General features: G+C 42.3%; 1 protein-coding gene across 2 annotated transcripts in view; it reads right to left on the bottom strand.

Annotated features, from left to right (window-relative positions):
• LOC112258357 (ras-related protein Rab-28) overlaps positions 1-17,660 on the bottom strand; it is a 35,342-nt gene extending 17,682 nt beyond the window's left edge. Inside the window, exons 1-4 of one of the 2 annotated variants that reach the window (XM_024432681.2) lie at positions 17,424-17,660; positions 7,870-7,966; positions 3,313-3,401; positions 1,454-1,583 (exon numbers count right to left, since the gene is read on the bottom strand). In XM_024432681.2, coding sequence (XP_024288449.1) covers positions 1,454-1,583; positions 3,313-3,401; positions 7,870-7,966; positions 17,424-17,498 — 391 coding nt within the window. In that variant the 5' untranslated portion in view covers positions 17,499-17,660. The remainder of the gene's footprint in view (positions 1-1,453; positions 1,584-3,312; positions 3,402-7,869; positions 7,967-17,423) is intronic. The other variant, XM_024432679.2, reaches the window with a different exon arrangement.
• Between the last annotated feature and the right edge of the window lie 507 nt (positions 17,661-18,167).

The following is an 18,167-nucleotide window of genomic DNA, read 5'->3' as shown; positions in this document are numbered from 1 at the left end:
CCTAATCCGACTATCAACTGCAAATTTACGGATACGATTGAGGCTGGTCAGATCAGCACACTAGTAAATAGTTGACGTTACAACGCAAGTCAGATGGCTCCTAGCCCAAAATGCTGCATGTTCAAAATTATTACCAGCTAAAGTTAGCTAGTAGTGATAGAGTCGACTTGTTTGCGAAAGACCTAAGAGCCGGCTCTTGTAGGTGAACGTTGGGAGCCGGATCGCATATCAGAAGAGCTGAATCGATTTATAAAAATATTTTAAAAATTAAGATAAGAATAATCAAAAGATTTAAATGAATAGAATTAACTAATTCAGACGAAAACATAAATGAAACAATATAGGCCTAAATGCTAAAGCACAACACACATTCGTTCCGACTGTCTGCTCAGACTAACAGCCTCACCTGTTGTTCCTGTCAATCAGACATAGCGGCTATTATAGCTATACACAGCGGCTATTATAGCTATACACAGCGGCTATTATAGCTATACACAGCGGCTATTATAGCTATACACAGCGGCTATTATAGCTATACACAGCGGCTATTATAGCTATACACAGCGGCTATTATAGCTATACACAGCGGCTATTATAGCTATACACAGCGGCTATTATAGCTATACACAGCGGCTATTATAGCTAGCACAGCGGCTATTATAGCTAGCACAGCGGCTATTATAGCTAGCATTAGTGGCTATTATAGCTAGCGAGCTAAAACCACAGATGAAAGGGTTAGCTAGTTGTCATAATCTTAGCTGGTCACCTAGATAGCTAGCTTGCTTATTGCATGTCCTGACACAAGCCTTATTATTAGTGAATTAAAAATAAAAAAATAAAAATTGCAACGGGAGTTTGATTTTGGTCACTGTGTCAATTCATCCATTTCTCAATACTGCACCTTTCAGTTGAAGAAAAAGATAGCTTGCCACTTATTTTCCAAGCTAGACATTCCTCTGCATTGTGCAGTGCTCATGGCTCAGATGGTGAGTGGTGTTTGACATAGCAGCAGTTTTGCTATGTAAAGGGTCTAAATGCAAAGCCGACAGAAGGGATGATTCTCTAGTCATACTAAGAACATTTTTCCTCACCTAGCTGTCTTACACACCACAAAGTGCAGAGGAGTGGAGACAGAACGGGAAGTGAATAATCAACAGCCCCAATAGACAAATCAATGTCCAGTGGCTCGCAAAATAGAGCTGGATACAGTAATATGCTGTACTACAAATGCATGCAGTGTATAAAAGTGTGAATAAAACATTTAGCCGGCAGAGAAACTAGTGATTTATCTTCACTGCATTGTAAATGGCATTCTCTTCACAGCTCTCTGCGTTTATACATTATGGTTGACTCGTTTGCTTTAGCCTCATAAGAGTGTGGCCTATGAGCAGAAGAAAGGAATAGAACTTGTGTGTGTGTGTGTGTGTGTCAGAAAGTTGTTTTAAATACCGACTTTTGTTTCCCACCAGTGAGACCACAGGCTGGACGTCTGACTCTTCATTGGCCTTCTTGACCATGCCGTACCAGTCCTCCAGATTCTCAAAGCTCTGGTAGTTTGTAATGTCGTACACTAGAAGAACACCCTGAAAAGCAACACCACAGAAAATCTAAATGGTGTAGCCTAATCACAACATTCCAAAATGAATTCAAGTTGACATAAGATGAGAACAAACATGCCAGAGAGGTCGAATGTGGGAAAGTGAGCAGTAGGTGGCACTAGTGTCTGAGGGAAGTCAATTGCTCCTCTACACACAATCCCCAAGGAGTTGGCACCTCCTCGGCTCTCTCGGAGTTAGCCTGAGATTAAAGATGATCTATATCGCTGTTAATAGATGCAGAGAGACATGCTAAGAACATACAGCCGAGCCACGATGCCTCCGCTATAATCGGTCCAACCAGCCAAACAGGATAGGGGTGAGGTTGGGTTCTCTGTGTCACAAAAGGTGTCTGGGCTTAAAAAATAATAATAAAAAAGAGGGTGGTAAAAGTGATTACGAATTAGGTCTCATCACAAATACTTAGTGTAAGTACTGTCAGCATACGTTCAAAGCCGGAAGCAGTTGAGTAGAAAAGTAGACAGACAAGCCTCACCGCTCTCCATTTGTCGTATCCAAAAGGTATTGTCAGGTGTAAAACCAGAAGTAGTCATATGGCAAAGCACAAAAAGATGTCCTTCGGAGGAACCAGGCCGTTGAAGCTGGCTGCTGTACCATTTTTTATGTAAACAAAAATTAAACACTTCAGTGTACACGTTTAAAACAAAAGCCTCAAGTAAGTGCCAAAATTGTGTCATAAGTCTGTTCTTTACCAATCCAAAAGACTATAGAATATGAAAAAGGAGCCAAAATAAATAGACTACCTCGACTTTGATTGTATCATCATGATCTGGCAACAGGACACGCAATGTCACGACACAGAAGGCCGGGTGACGACAGTTTGCGTCAGCTACAATTACAGTGCAGCTCTACCAAATGTCTATTATCTGGTATCGCCCGAGGCGCGTTGAACCATGGCTGCGAAAGGCCCATAAAGAGCTTGTGAGAAACCAGAGGAGCAACGGGTTCTATGGAAACCACCTTGTTTTTGTGTGAGTGAGCGGGGGGGGGCGGCTGGAGAGGTTGTACAGTACAGAGACAGACCTACACACAACAGTCTCGGTCTTATGCTCCACATGCCCCATATGCCTATAGAGCAACAACCACTTAAGGACGTCGCCGAGCGGAGCGCGGCAAACGCACACATAAAATACACCCACGTGTTATTGCAGTGGCAATGCGAACCTCTTCCTATTCACATTAATTAGTACATTTGCTTATTTTCTTTCAAAAAATAATGAAATTAGAGAGAGAAAGAGCAAAGTATTTCTCACTCCCCTTCATACTACTATACATAATGTAGTCTGTATGACCAGCTAAGTAGTAAAACTTGGCTGCAGTCTGTGCAGGGTCCTGCTGCACTAATAATCATCAAGGCGTATTCATTAATTACCCAAGCCTAATAGGGAAACCCTATTACAATGTCAACGACCTCTAACGTGAGGAACGACGGACCACCTCAGCGTTTATTGAGTGTGTGATTTTGTGTGTGTTCTTTTGGTTTTACTACCCTTGTGGGGACCAGAAGTCATCACAAGGACAGTAAAACAAGGAGAATTCTGACAAGTGGGGACATTTCACCGGTCCCCACAAGGGAAAAGGCTATTTGTGGCTTAGGGGAAATAGGATTTTGAATGGGAAACAATTGTTGGTACCCACAAGGATAGTAAAACAAAAGAGTGTGTGTGTGTGTGTGTGTGTGTGTGTGAGATAGTACCTGAGCCCCGTAGACATATTTATCCAGCATTTTCCCTCCAATCGATTGACCTCCAATATCCCACACTTGCAAAGTAACATTCAAGTTGCCTGAGGGAAGAGAAAATTGAGAAACTTACAAATCAGTCAAACATGAAAATATGACTTTGTTAACAACGTTTCCATCCAGTTTTTCAGAGAGTATACAAAATAATCACAACAGCTGTGATGGAAACAGTAGTTTTGGTGCAAATTTATAAATGCAGACAAATTTGTTCGTTCGACATGGTGGGATCTTTGTGAAACACCTTTATGTGCAAATATTGATATAATAAAAATCAGATCAAAGTAAATTTAGAGTCATATGAGGAAATGGTGTGTGGTCCTCCCACAACGACTCGGGAAACTATGCAGTTTTAGGCTACAGAAGAAATATGTTGACATGGTGGTGAAAGTGCACAGTGATGAGCTTGATGCTCCCAAGTCAAGGAGATTGAGGAGAAATATTTATGGCATTGAGAAAAATACTGATAACTAAACACAAAAGAAAACTCCTGCCCCAAATTATTTAGGAGGGAGGTAGGGAGTGGGAAAGAGCGAGAGACAGGGTACAAAACCAAATCAATATTTTCTTCCTCTGGAAAATGAAAGTGGTGGTTGAGAATAGAAGGAGGGCAGGACCAGACAGTGAGGAGTTGTGATAAGGGCCCTTCCTTCACCTAGAGCGCTGATGGCGAGCCGAGCACACAGTATGGAAACGGCTGGACGAGCCGAGCACACAGTATGGACACGGCTGGACGAGCCGAGCACACAGTATGGACACGGCTGGACGAGCCGAGCACACAGTATGGACACGGAATGGACATGGCTGGACGAGCAGAGTCCCACCACACAAGTCCCCGTTTCACAGAGAAAGGAAGCACAAGTGTTCACAGTAACTACATCTAGACTATTTTCTTCCTCTGGAAAATGAAAGTGGTGGTTGAGAATAGAAGGAGGTGACAGTGAGGAGTTGTGATAAGGGCCCTTCCTTCACTTAGAGCGCTGACGAGCCGAGCACACAGTATATGGACACGGCTGGACGAGCAGATTCCCACCACACAAGTCCCCGTTTCACAGAGAAAGGAAGCACAAGTGTTCACAGTGACTACATCTAGACTATGTAAAGCTACATTGAAGGGTGCAATGAATAACTGCCCTTGGTGTTACAGTATGCTAGCTATCTCCACCCATCCTCTGCACTCAGACATAAACTTTGTGTGTGTTTCAAAGACTCGACAGACCCAAAGTATTCCTGCTTATGTGGTGAGTTAATGGCCATTTGTGTTCTTAGAATTCTTTGCTAGCTATTAGCACAGCGGAACCCAATAAACATGACCATTTTGATAAGTATGAATGCCAATTTTAGATTTTGCTTCAAAAGCGAACATTGAGAATTAGCATGATCTTCACTAAGATTCGAATTGACAAAACTAGCTAAAATTATTAAGTTAATTTCCATCACAGGTCAATCACCCCCCCACCAATTTAGCAGACGATACATCTGGAAGAGGTATTGTTATAAAAAGCACAGAGGCTATTGTGTGTGCCAATCGGCCTCACATCATCATACCCGGCATTGTAAAATGTACATTAAGTTGACAAGCCGAGCCTTCATGGTGAGAGGGGCCAGCGCCAGCTATACTCCCCCCTACCCCATCTTGGAGAGACCCAGAAAGCCCCAGAAACCCACACAATACACCCAGTCGAAGGCGGGGCTCCTAACGAAGCTCAGAAGGACCACCCAAACGGCAGACCCAGCCCTTCTCTTCATCAGGTCATCAACACCCAATCCCCCAGAAAATGTTCCAGTTAACAACTCTGGTGTAGAACCAACGTTTACTATTATTACACCTACGATATTAACGCAGATGGATTACGGAATAAACCCCATCTTGCCGTGTCATAATGGTTCAACTAGTTTTACTGAAATCACAAGATTGGCATTGTTTGTGGGATTTCTCATTGAGGGCCTTGCACTTCCCAAGTTTCACGAAGGTGTGCCTCATCATCTCTACTAAAACATTGGTTCTTTCTCCTACCATTACCAACTGAAACGGAATATAGGACTGAATGTAATACTTCAAGTAATCATATTTATTTTAGTACTTAATCCACCCTTGCTTAAATGTTATTTTATTAGTCATTAAAAGAATGGAGCTACTTTGCAGACTTTTGCAGTCTCATGCATACATTGGCACTGCTTTAAATATGCAATTCAAAATGGTGAAACTCCCAATTTCATATGGTAGGAAGTGAAATCGGAGGGCTTTAGTCTAAATAGAGCATTAGTCAAATTTTTATTTTATACATCCAGGAGGATACAGACCACAGGCTTTATTTCCGTGGGTTTGAAATTAAACAAATAAGAACATGAATGTTTTATGTGGTGCATAACAAAGATCAGTGTAAATAGTCCGGGTGGCCATCTGATTAATTGTTCAGCAGTCTAATGGCTTGGGGGTAGAAGCTGTTAAGGATCCTTTTGGTCCTAGACTTGGCGCTCCGGAACCGCTTGCTGTGCGCTAGCAGAGAGAACAATCTATGACTTGGGTGACTTTTTTAGGTCCTTCCTCTGACACTGCCGAGTATATAGGTTCAGGATGTCAGGAAGCTTGGCCCCAGTGGTAAACTGGGCCCATACACACCACCCTCTGTAGCACCTTACGGTCAGATGTCGAGCAGTTGCCATACCATGTGGTGATGCAACCGGTCAGGATGCTCTCGACGATGCAGCTGTAGAACTTCTTGAGGATCTGGGGACCAATGCCAAATCTTTTCATTCTCCTGAGGGGGAAATGATGTTGTTCCCTCTTCACAACTGTCTAGGTGTGTTTGGACCGTTATAGTCCGTTGATAATGTGGACACCAAGGAACATGAAACTCTCGACCCGCTCCACTACAGCCCCGCCGATGTTAATGGGGGCCTGTTCGGCTCTCCTTTTCAAATAGTCCACAATCAGCTCCTTTGTCTTGCTCACGTTGAGGGAGAGGTTGTTGTTCTGGCACCACACTGCCAGATCTCTGACCTCCTCGTTGTCGGAGATCAGGCTTACCAGTTTTGCGTCGTCAGCAAACTTAATGATGGTGTTGGAGTCATGCCTGGCCACACAGTCGTGGATGAACAGGGAGTACAAGAGGGGACTAAGCATGCACCCCTGAGTGACCCCAGTGATGAGGATCAGCGAGGCAGATGTGTTGTGTTGTTGCCTACCCTCACCACCTGGGGGAAGCCCAGCAGGTCCAGGATCCATTTGCAGAGGGAGGTGTTTAGTCCCAGGGTCCTTAGCTTAGTGATGAGCTTAGTGGGCACTATGGTGTTGAACGCTGAGCTGTAGTCAATGAACAGCATTCTCACATAGGTGTTCCTTTTTTAAAGTCTGACACTGCAGCATATTATATTTTATTTAACTAGGCAAGTCAATTAAGAACACATTTTATTACAATGACGGCCTACCCCGGCCAAACCCGGACGACGCTGGTCCAATTGTGCGCTACCCTATGGGACTCCCAATCACGGCCGAATGTGATACAGCCAGGAATCAAACCAGGGTATATAGTGACGGCTCTAGCACCCAGATACAATGCTCTAGCACCCCCATGCTTCACAGTAGGTATGGTGTTCTTTGGATGCAACTCAGCATTCTTTGTCCTCCAAACACAACGAGTTATATTTTGGTTTCATCTGACCATATGACATTCTCCCAATCTTCTTCTGGATCATCTAGCAAGAATTTTAACTAGGTAGCCTATGAAAACTAAAAGCGTACTGTATGACAGAGGCACAGACTGTTCTGCCAACATGAAAGAGATGAGGCGGGATTGGCGTTCGACTGGTCTACAAGTAGGGTGGAGGAATGTGCCAAAATACCAGCAACAGTGTGTGAAAACCTTGTGAAGACTTACAGAAAACATTTGACCTCTGTCATTGCCAACAAAGGGTATATAACAAAGTTTTGAGAAACTTTTGTTATTGACCAAATACTTATTTTCCACCATAATTTGCAAATAAATTCATTTAAAAAATCCTACAATGTGATTTTCTGGATTTTTTTTCTCATTTTGTCTGTCATAGTTGAAGTGTACCTATGATGAAAATTACAGGCCTCTCTCATCTTTTTAAGTGGGAGAACTTGCACAACTTGACTAAATAATTTTTTGCCCCACTGTATGCATAGTCACTTTAACCATACCTACATGTACATACTACCTCAAATCAGCCTGACTAACCGGTGTCTGTATGTAGCCTCGCTACTTCTATAGCCTCGCTACTGTTATTTTTCACTGTCCGTTTACTGTCGTTTTATTTCTTTAGTTACCTATTGTTCACCTAATACCTTTTTTGCACTATTGGTTAGAGCCTGTAAGTAAGCATTTCACTGCGCACGGCACACACAACAAAAACTTTTATTTGATCAGTGTGCCTATAACAGGTAAAGTTCAGTTTGCGCGCGTGTGTACATGCATGTGCAAATGTATGCCTGTATCTGTGGTGTGGTACAGAGCAGGCCGGCAATCCTAAAGGATGAAGGGGTCTTACCTGGCAGAGTTATTCTCTTCAGAAAGAAATCAAGGCCAATGGTTTGTTTGTATTGTTTCCCAAAGGCCTCCTGTGCAAACCTGGTGGCGAGGGACGTCTGAAACAGAGAGAACTCATGCTAAGCGAACGACTAAATTCATTGAATTTCAAGCCTTATGAACAAGCTTGAGTGTTGGAGTGGTGTTCTGTATGACAACTAGGCCTGTTCCTTAACTGCAAATGACGTGGGCCTATGACTTTTCTCAATAAATTATTTTTTAAAAGGAAACTGTTTGGGATGACGTTCATCCGAGCCATTGTAATTAGTATGAGATGAGTTAAAGCAATTACCTCTGCTGTCTTAAACTGTCAACGCCCAACTAACAGATAAAACAGATGTTTGGGTAGACACGGCATGCATCTGGACTACAGCCTCTAATCGCCACAAGAAATCCAGAACTCCATGTCACTTAAGTTAGGCTTGTCTGAAAACAATGTGATTCACATAAAACAGACTTGACATGCCATGTTTTATTCATTTTGATGGATTAGCCATCTTTAGAGCAATGTGCTTACATAAACACGGAGGAATATTGAAACAGGAGCACTTCCATTGTATTTACTACTTGAATATCACTAAAAAATGACATTATTTTATGAATTGTTTCTTTACATTCACAGAGCATTCACTTATGTGACAATCTACCACCATTTATTTTCAGAGATATTTCAAGTTATGCCAGCAATAGGTCAAATATAAAAGAAGAAACGTCATACGGAACACACCAAAAGGGAAGCTACAGGGGACTACAATTAAACCTGCTATCTACATAGAGCGCCTTCAGAAAGGTGTGTTACAGCCTGAACATAAAATGTTACATTTATACCACACAATACCCCACAATGTCAAAGGGGAATTACGTTCTTCAAACTGTTAAAACATTCATTACAAATGAAAATCTGAAGTGTTCAAACCCTTTGTTATAGCAAGCCTAAATATGTTGGAGTAAAAATGTGATTAACAAGGCACATAATAAGGTCGCATGGACTCACTCTGTGTGCAATAACAGTGTTTAACATGACTTTTTAATGACTACCTCATCTCTGAACCCCACACTTACAATTATGAATTCACCTGGACGACAGGAAACAGGAGGGCAGGGCGGGAAATATACTTTTTGGCCACCCAAATTTGACCTGCCTCTAAAAATGTATAGCAGATACATTTGTTCTCCTATGCTGTACCCCACCCCGCTTTTCACCACTAACATTGAGATTCTTTCTTCCAGTGCTGGCTGACACACTCACAAACTGCTCCCAAATGTTTTGTACGACCACCAGTCAATTCTACCAGCCAATACTAAAATCTACCAGCATTTGGCTGGTGGCTGGTGTTAATTCCCCACCCTGCGGGGGGCGTGCTGCAGTGGAACGGGTCGAGAGCTTCAAGTTCCTCAATGTCTAAATCACTAAGGACATAAAAAGTGGTCTGCACGTGCAAGGTGGGTGAAGACAGCGGAGACAACACCTCTTCCCCCCCCAAGAGTTTGAAAAGGTTTGGCATGGGCCCTCAAATCCTCAAAAAGTTATACAGCTGCAACATAGAGAGAATCTTAATTGGCAACAGTACTGCCCTCGTTCACATGGCGCCGACAGACATGGCAGCTATGCTTCTAGCTTCTAAGCAACTTTGCAGTATTTTGTTTTTTTTCTGTGTTATTTCTTCCATTATTAGCCCAGAACACTTTGTGTTATTACATACAGCCGATATCAGAGCGGTGGTAAATCACCAGCATTACGACCAGAAATACCACTTTCCCGAACTGGATCCTTTGTTCGTACACCCCAGGGCAATTGAACTCATCCCAGAAGCTGCTCCAAAGACCTGGCCTGATGACTCCTGGCTGTCCCCAGTTCACCTGGTCTTGCTGCTGCTCCAGTTTCAAATGTTCTGCCTGCGGCTAGGGAACCCTGACCTGTTCACCGGATGTGCCATCTTGTCCCGGACCTGCTGTTGCTCTCTACCGCACCTGCTGTCTCGAATTCAATGCTCGGCTATAAAAAGGCAACTGACATTTACTCCTGAGGTACTGACCTGTTGCACCCTCTACAACCACTGTGATTATTATTTGTCCCTGCTGGTCGTCTATGAACATTTGAACATCTTGAAGAACAATCTGGCCTTAAGTAGCTATGTACTTCACCCGGAACAGCCAGAAGAGGACTGACCACCCCTCAGAGCCTGGTTCCTCTCTAGGTTTCTTTCTAGGTTCCAGCCTTTTCTAAGGAGTTTTTCCTAGCCACCATGCTTCTACATCTGCATTACTTGCCGTTTGGGGTTTTAGGCTGGGTTTCTGTATAGCTGAATCTGCTGATGTAAAAAAGGACTTGATAAATACCTTTGAATGATTGAGATCACGACTCCATTCTGCTCCTCCCTTCCTATAGGTAGAAACATTTACGGATATACGGACACGGTGACAGAGTTCATCAGGAAGTGTATAGGGGACGTTGTTCCCACTGTGACTATTAAAATCTACCCAAACCATAAACCGTGGACAGTGGCAGCATTTGTGCAAAATTGAAAGCATGAACCACTGCATTTAACCATGGCAAGGTGACTGGGAATATGGTCGAATACAAACAGTGTAGTTATTCCCTCCGTAAAGCATTCAAACAATCAGACAAAGTGGAGTTGCAATTCAATGGCTCAGACACGAGCCGTTTGTGGCAGGGTCTACAGATAATCACGGACTACAAAGGGAAAACCAGCCACGTCTGGGACACCGACGCCTTGCTTCCAGACAAGCTAAACACCTTTTTTGCCCGCTTTGAGGATAACACAGTGCCACTGACGCGGCCCACTACCAAGGACTGTGGGCTCTCGTTCTCCATGGCCGACGTAAGTAAGACATTTAATTAAGTGTGTTAACCATTGCTAGGCTGCCGGCCCAGACAGTATCCCTAGCCGCATCCTCAGAGCATGCGCAGACCAGCTGGCTGGAGTGTTTACAAACATATTCAATCTCAAGTCTGACACCAACAGGCTCCTGAACAGCTTCTATTCCAAAACAATAAGACTGCTAAATAGCTAACAATGTTGACCCTTTTATTTGTGCACCGTCTATGCACACACAGGACTCTACATACTCACGCACACTAACACTCCCAACATTCCACAAACGTAATCATTTTCTCACACACAAACACACAGATAATCACATATGCTGCTGCTACTCTGTTTAGCATATATTCTGATGCCTAGTCACCTTACTCCTATACCTACAGTATCTACCTCCATCACTCGAGTATCCCCGTCACCTTACTCTTATACCTACAGTATCTACCTCCATCACTCCAGTATCCCTGTCACCTTACTCCTATACCTACAGTATCTACCTCCATCACCTTACTCTTATACCTACAGTATCTACCTCCATCACTCGAGTATCCCCGTCACCTTACTCTTATACCTACAGTATCTACCTCCATCACTCCAGTATCCCTGTCACCTTAGTCCTATACCTACAGTATCTACCTCCATCACCTTACTCTTATACCTACAGTATCTACCTCCATCACTCGAGTATCCCTGTCACCTTACTCCTATACCTACAGTATCTACCGCCATCACTCCAGTATCCCTGCACATTGTAAATATGGTATTTGGAACAGACTGAGCCTGTATATAGTATGCTTATCTACATTCTCGTGTTCTTATTTGTATTTCTTGCCTTGTTTGTCGTACCTTATGTTATTTTTAGTATTGCATTGATTTGATTACTGTATCGTTGGGTTTGGAGCAAGAAAGGCATTTCACTGTACTTGTGCATGTGACAAAACGTATCTGTATGGTCCCCTCGGTCGAGCAGTGAATTTCAAATACAGATCAACTACAAAGACCAGGGAGGTTTTCCAATGCCTCGCAAAGAAGGGCACCTATTGGTTGTTGGGTAGAAATAAGCAGACATTGAATATCACTTTGAGCATGGTGAAGTTATTCATTACACTTTGGATGGTGACTCAACACCCCCAGTCACTACAAAGATACAGGCGTCCTCAGTTGCCGGAGAGGAAGGAAACCGCTCAGGGTGTGATAGGAGAAAACTGAGGATGGATCAACAACAATGTAGTTACTGCGCAATACTAACCTAATTGATAGATTTCAAAAAATTATATACAGGTTTCCTTTTCAAATCCAAAACATGCATCCTGTTTGCAACAATGCACTAAAGTAATAGTGAAAAGGAAAGTGTGGCAAAGTGTTATCTTGGGGCAAATCCAATAGAACAGATTATCATGCGCCATATTTTCAGGCAGAGTGGTGGCTGCATTATGTTATGGGTATGCTTGTAAATTGTTAAGGACTGGGGAGTTTCTAGATTTAAAAAAAGAAAGAGCTAAGCACAGGCAAAATCCTAGAGGAAAACCTGGTTCAGTCTGATTTCCAACAGACTCAGAGACAAATGTACCTTTCAGCAGGACAACAACCTAAAAACACAAGGTCAAATCTACACTGGAGTTGCTTGCCAAGAAGGCAGTGAATGTTAGAGTGGCCGAGTTACAGGTGACTTAAATCTGTTCAAATCAAATTTTATTGGTCACATACACATGGTTAGTAGATGTTAATGCTGGTGTAGCGAAATGCTTGACCTGATAATGGTTGTCTAGCTGATGATATAAACAACCAATTTTAATTTGATTTTTTTTAAATAAATGGACAAATATTGTACAATCCAGATGTGGAAAGCTGTTGGAGACTTAACCAGAAAGACAGATTTTCATTAGATGCCCTTGGCTATTTCAACAGGTTGCGGTGTCCTTATATATTCATTCAACTTAAGCCTGTGACTCTAAAATCTTGAATTGAAGAAAAGGTCTGAGAAAGTCAACTTGTTGAGTGTTTCAAGCTCAATGGTTAACTGCACATTAACACTGGAAACTTATTACCTAAAATGGATCAATTGAATGGGTGGGTTCACAGCTCCAATCCAGATGTGTTTGTCATTACTGAGACATGGCTAATTAAGGAAGAGAGTTTTGAATACTGATGTTAACCTTTCTGGTTAATTTTTTTCAGCAAGACAGATCTTCCAAATGTGGGGGAGTGGCAATCTTTACCAAGGAACACCTTCAGTGCTCGGTTGTCTCCAAATTGTTTAGGGACAGACTTGGTGATTTGCTGGTTTTAAGCATTACACTTTCAAATAGCTCTTTGTTGACTGTTGCTGGGTGCTATCGTCCTCCATCAGCACCGGCCTGTGCCCTACCTACCCTAAGCGCTCTCCTGGCCCCTTACACTAAGTCTGAATTGGTCCTGCTAGGTGACCTAAACTGGGACAAGCTTAAATCACCTGACCTAGTCCTAAAGCAATGGAACTCCCTAAATATATCTCAGATTAATACCAATCCCACAAGGTATGACTCCAAACACCCAGAAAAGGCTACTCTCATCAATGTTTTCCTCTCAAATAATCCTGATAGGTATCAGTCTGGTGTTTACTGTGATCACGGTTTTACAGCCTGTGTTATGAATGGCTGCTCAGTAAAACGACCTGTCCTGATTGGTCATAGATGCTTGCTAAAAAAAAACTTTAATAAGCAAGCCTTCCTTCATAAACTGGCCTCTAATATGGTATAGGATCAGCTTGATCCCCTCTGTCGAAGACACTTGGACCTTCTTTTTTGATATTTTCAGGGGTATTGATAACAAACACACCACCATAAAGAAAATTATAATTAAAAAACAGGTTCAGCACCTGGTTCTACCGTGATCTTGCAGAGTTACTCCACCACAAAAATTGCATTTGGTGAAAGGCTCGGCACATGCATACTCGGGCTGACCGGCTCTCGCTCAGGTAAATGAGAAGTAAGTGCACTCGGGCTGACCGGCTCTCGCTCAGGTAAATGAGAAGTAAGTGCACTCGGGCTGACCGGCTCTCGCTCAGGTAAATGAGAAGTAAGTGCACTCGGGCTGACCGGCTCTCGCTCAGGTAAATGAGAAGTAAGTGCACTCAGGCTATCCGGAAGGCCAAAGTTAGTTACTTTAAGGAGCAGTTCTCTCTGTGAATCTAACCACAAGAAGTTAAGGAAAACGGTTAAAGACCTAGAGAATAAACCCCCTCCTAACAGCTGCCCATGTCCCTTCATGTTGATTATGTGGTTGTTACTGACAAGAAGCACATGGCTGAGCTCTTTAATCACCAACTCATTTAAGTCAGGATTCCTGTTCAACTCAGCCATGCCTCCTTGCCCATCCAACATTTCCTCATCTCCCAGCCCTTCAAATGCGACTATCCCCGATGCTTGTCCCTCTTTTTCCCTGCCCAGCAACAAAGTTTCTCCCTGCAGGCAGTTACTGAGTCCAAGGTGCTAAAGGAGCTCCTTAAACTTGACCCCCAAAAAAACATCTGGGTCAGATGGTTTAGACCCTTTCTTCTTTAACCCTTTAAGGCTGCTGCCCCTGTCTCTCCTTTCTGGGGTTCCCATTGATTTGAAGGCAGCCACCGTTTGTCCTTTATGAAAAGGGGGAGATCAAGCTGACCCTAACTGTTATAGGCCTATTTCTACTTTGCCCTGTTTATCAAGTGTTAGAAAAACTTGTCAATAATCAACTGACTGGGTTTTACAGTCAGTTTTACAACCAAGTTGACGTCTGCCGGATTTTAAAATTAACAAAATACTTTGGTTGGGTGACTAAACTACATAAGGTGTTATCGTGTGCAGTGGGAGAATAGTCTGCAGACACAACGCATACAGCAGCAGAACTACATGTATTGCTCTATTTATTTTGTCTATTTTGGGGGAGGAACGTCTTTCAATACAGGCGAGTGAAGCCAAAATGCACTTAAAATCAATGCAGCATATTCACACTCAAATCATTTCAGGATTCGGAGAAGAAGAAACATTGCAGCTGCCGCAATGTCACGACAACCTCTTTGCTGCAAACAGTCTGTGCTGTGACAAAGACAAATGTTGGTACATTTGTGTTACCTGCATCATGACCGTGCAGACCAAGCAGTCTCATGAACCATTTGCCAATAAATGAAAATGTATCTTCAAATAAATCTGAGCATTTGCATTCAGGCTATTCTGCAAAGTAGGCTATAGAGCCTAGGTCTCGAAAATGTAGGCCTATATCTACCAAGAAGAGAATGAATGAATGAAAGACTCATCAAATATGTACAGTTTAAAACAGTCTAGGCTGGGTCTAAAGCCTATGCATAGAATGTTAAAAGTTTTAGGTAAGGTTTGAGTTTCTAGTTTTTGTTTTAAAGAAAATGTGTCCATAATGGTAACTGGTTTTATTACTGGCCTCATTGTTGACAGCAAGCAAGTCGCCCAACAACGATTCAGATGCCGCCTGAACATTTTATCACTGCACAACTCTCCATGCCTCTTCCAACTAAACTTCTACCACAGTTGGTTCAATTCCAAATGTAATAGAAGAAAATAATGATAAGCTTTCAGTGTAAAGCCTAAGAAATCCATAAATGCCATTTGAGTCTTAGGTGTGTGCAATCTGGAACGAGATCAATCCCATTTCGGCAGACAGACTTGTCCCCTGCTGGTTCGTATGAAGGAAACGGTCATTACTGCAAGATCCCAGCCGTCATGTTAAAGCACCGCTTGTGCAGCAGGGAGTCAAATGAGAACATTCACTCCTGAATATAGCAAGGAAAGGTTTGCTTTAAGATATAGGCTACACTTTTTTTGCTTACTCAACAATCAAGCTTTACATTCTAGGCACAATTTTATATACATTGAATGTTATGCCTGTGTGAGTAAATGGCCGAGGCCCATATTATTTCCCTGTAACTTAGACCTACAACATTGATTGTGAAAAGAGGCTTTAAACATTATATGTAGGATAGTCTGTTAGGCCACCTTGTACTAGGCAATACAGCATCTTAATTATTGTGTATTCCACACACACACACACACATACCTGTGTGGCCTACCTGTAATCAGTGGCTAACAAAGTAACATTAGACAACCAGAGTACTACGGTCCAAAGCTCTCCAGAAAACCTCTCCAACAGCACATGTAACCTGGATTAAGGGTCAGGTACGATTAACAGGATTCATGACAGATTTATATCCAATATGCTTCGAAGCAGTTTATGGATCTGGTGATCACCTTGGCAATCTCCCTCTGAACAATTCTGAATTGAAGATTGGAGCATATATTTTGAGATGTATTCAGGGATGACAGTAAGGTGGTCCTTCAAAATAAATAGATAGGGTACGGCGTACCGGTAAAACATGAGCCTATCACAATAATGAAAAACAAATGTCCAGAAAACTGTAGGCTATTTACCACTTATCATTACCGCATGTCAAGAGGCATAGAAAATGAGTGAATGGATTTGAAAACGGGTGGTATAGCCTACGCGCCAAAATGTGATGTGATTCAACATTTTGCCAAAGCAAAGATGAGTGGCCAACATCGAGACACGTGAGGACAGCAGTGGATGCATAAATTCTTGCCTAATGACAATTGGCAAATGTCAATACACTTTTTTGGTGTAGTGTCTCTTTCCATTAGAGGCTGGAAATACTGTATGTTGCGAGTGGATGAACATGCCCTTTGAAGTGATTGACTTAAATAAAAACGTGATGACTGGTTGTGTTTATGCCACAATAAAAGGTAATACATTTTAAAAAGTTAAGACAAATCTTTACGACTAGGCCCACAGAGATCATATTGAATTAATAGGAGTCTATTTGTAATTCTATGATTATGCCCATCAAAAATGTGGTATATCGGCAGTCCCGTACCAGGAATAAATATATTCCTACTTTCACCCATTTATGAACCAACCTAGTTTAGGCATGTTGATGCACTCAGCTGCTCAAACCTTTTTTGAACACATAGCCTATAGATTCTATCAGAGCAATACATTAGCCTACTGAACTCATCAGCCCTAAATGTGGCAGATTAGGCTGCGACTTCTTCCGTCTCCTTCAAGAATGATGACGTTCTACAAACGTGGCCCTTGTCACCATCTGTGGCCAGGCAACATGTTGCGCACCACAGGCTTAATTGTCCCGTATGTTGACACTGTTCCTATTAAATAGACAATTCAGAGGAAAGTAGCTTGGTAGCTCTCATCATTGACAGTAACTGGGATTGGATTCCATGTCGTAAACTAGCTAACGTTTCGACCCCAGAGCTAGCTATTAACATTACTCTGCCCGTTGTGCAAAATTAAGACGGTAACTAACATTACCCCCCCAAAATTGCATCATTGGCTATAGTTATGCGACAACAGAACCATTGCCTGTCTGACAAACCTAGGTGATGTTTTCCCTTCTACCTGGCTGAAGAGCTAACTAGGTATCGTTAACTAGCTAGCTAAACAGCTAACAAGCATAGCCAAAACGTTGGCATAGCACACGCTGCTATGTATGAAAATTCTGTAAGATACTTCTGAGCTAAAGTTACCTACTGCACAGTAATTTACCCAATTAGCCACATAGTTATGTTTCTAGCTAGCCAGCTAAATTAACACTACTCAAAATAACAAGTCTGTCTGTTAGCTTGCTAGCTCATTTAGCTTGAAAATCCCTCACCTTCCCTGATGCGCCGTCCCCGATGACTACAATTTTAAGTTGCTTATCTTGACTGTCCTCTTCTGAGTCAGACATTTTGAAATATATAACAATGACGTTATTTATTCTATTGAAAATGAACTTCTATTCACAGTCAAAGGTTATTGAATATAGCTTGCTAATCAAATAGCTAAAATAAACCGAGCACTAGGTAACCAGACGCCATTTCACCAGATACTACTGTTGCCAGGCATGTTCCATTTATATTTTGTAAGCCTGTTATTTACAAACACTTTATCGGGAAATACTTGTACATTTGATGTTACAGCTTTTATATTTGCTTTATCATCAAGGTTAGCTAATAAAGGAGGTTGAAAAAATATATTTTTAATAATGACACTGCTTTACAATGGACAAGTCCTAGCAGGATCTGATCAGTCACATCAGTGACGCGTCCCTGTTGCTATGGTAATCCAGGTCAAAGGTGGAGAGGCGCTCTTTCCTAGAAATAAATGTAGGCTCGCCATTTAAGTATTTACCATTCCTTAAATAATAAAGTTCTTCCCCCACATGATGTACGTAATGTGCATCAACCTGTAGCCTAGCTACACCTTCGAAAACGCTCTACATAGCTTAGCCTAGCCTATTCATCATGCATTAATGGTCTTTACAAAAGAAAACATTTAATTTATCCACAGCCTATAGGCTACGAAGTGCATGCTCAGAGAAGCACAGAGCAAAGTTATATTTCTAAGATAGCTGCTG

Source organism: Oncorhynchus tshawytscha, linkage group LG09 (assembly GCF_018296145.1).
Source record: "Oncorhynchus tshawytscha isolate Ot180627B linkage group LG09, Otsh_v2.0, whole genome shotgun sequence".
In the NCBI taxonomy this organism is placed as follows: Eukaryota; Metazoa; Chordata; class Actinopteri; order Salmoniformes; family Salmonidae; genus Oncorhynchus; species Oncorhynchus tshawytscha.
This window is presented reverse-complemented; position numbering and strand designations above follow the sequence as displayed.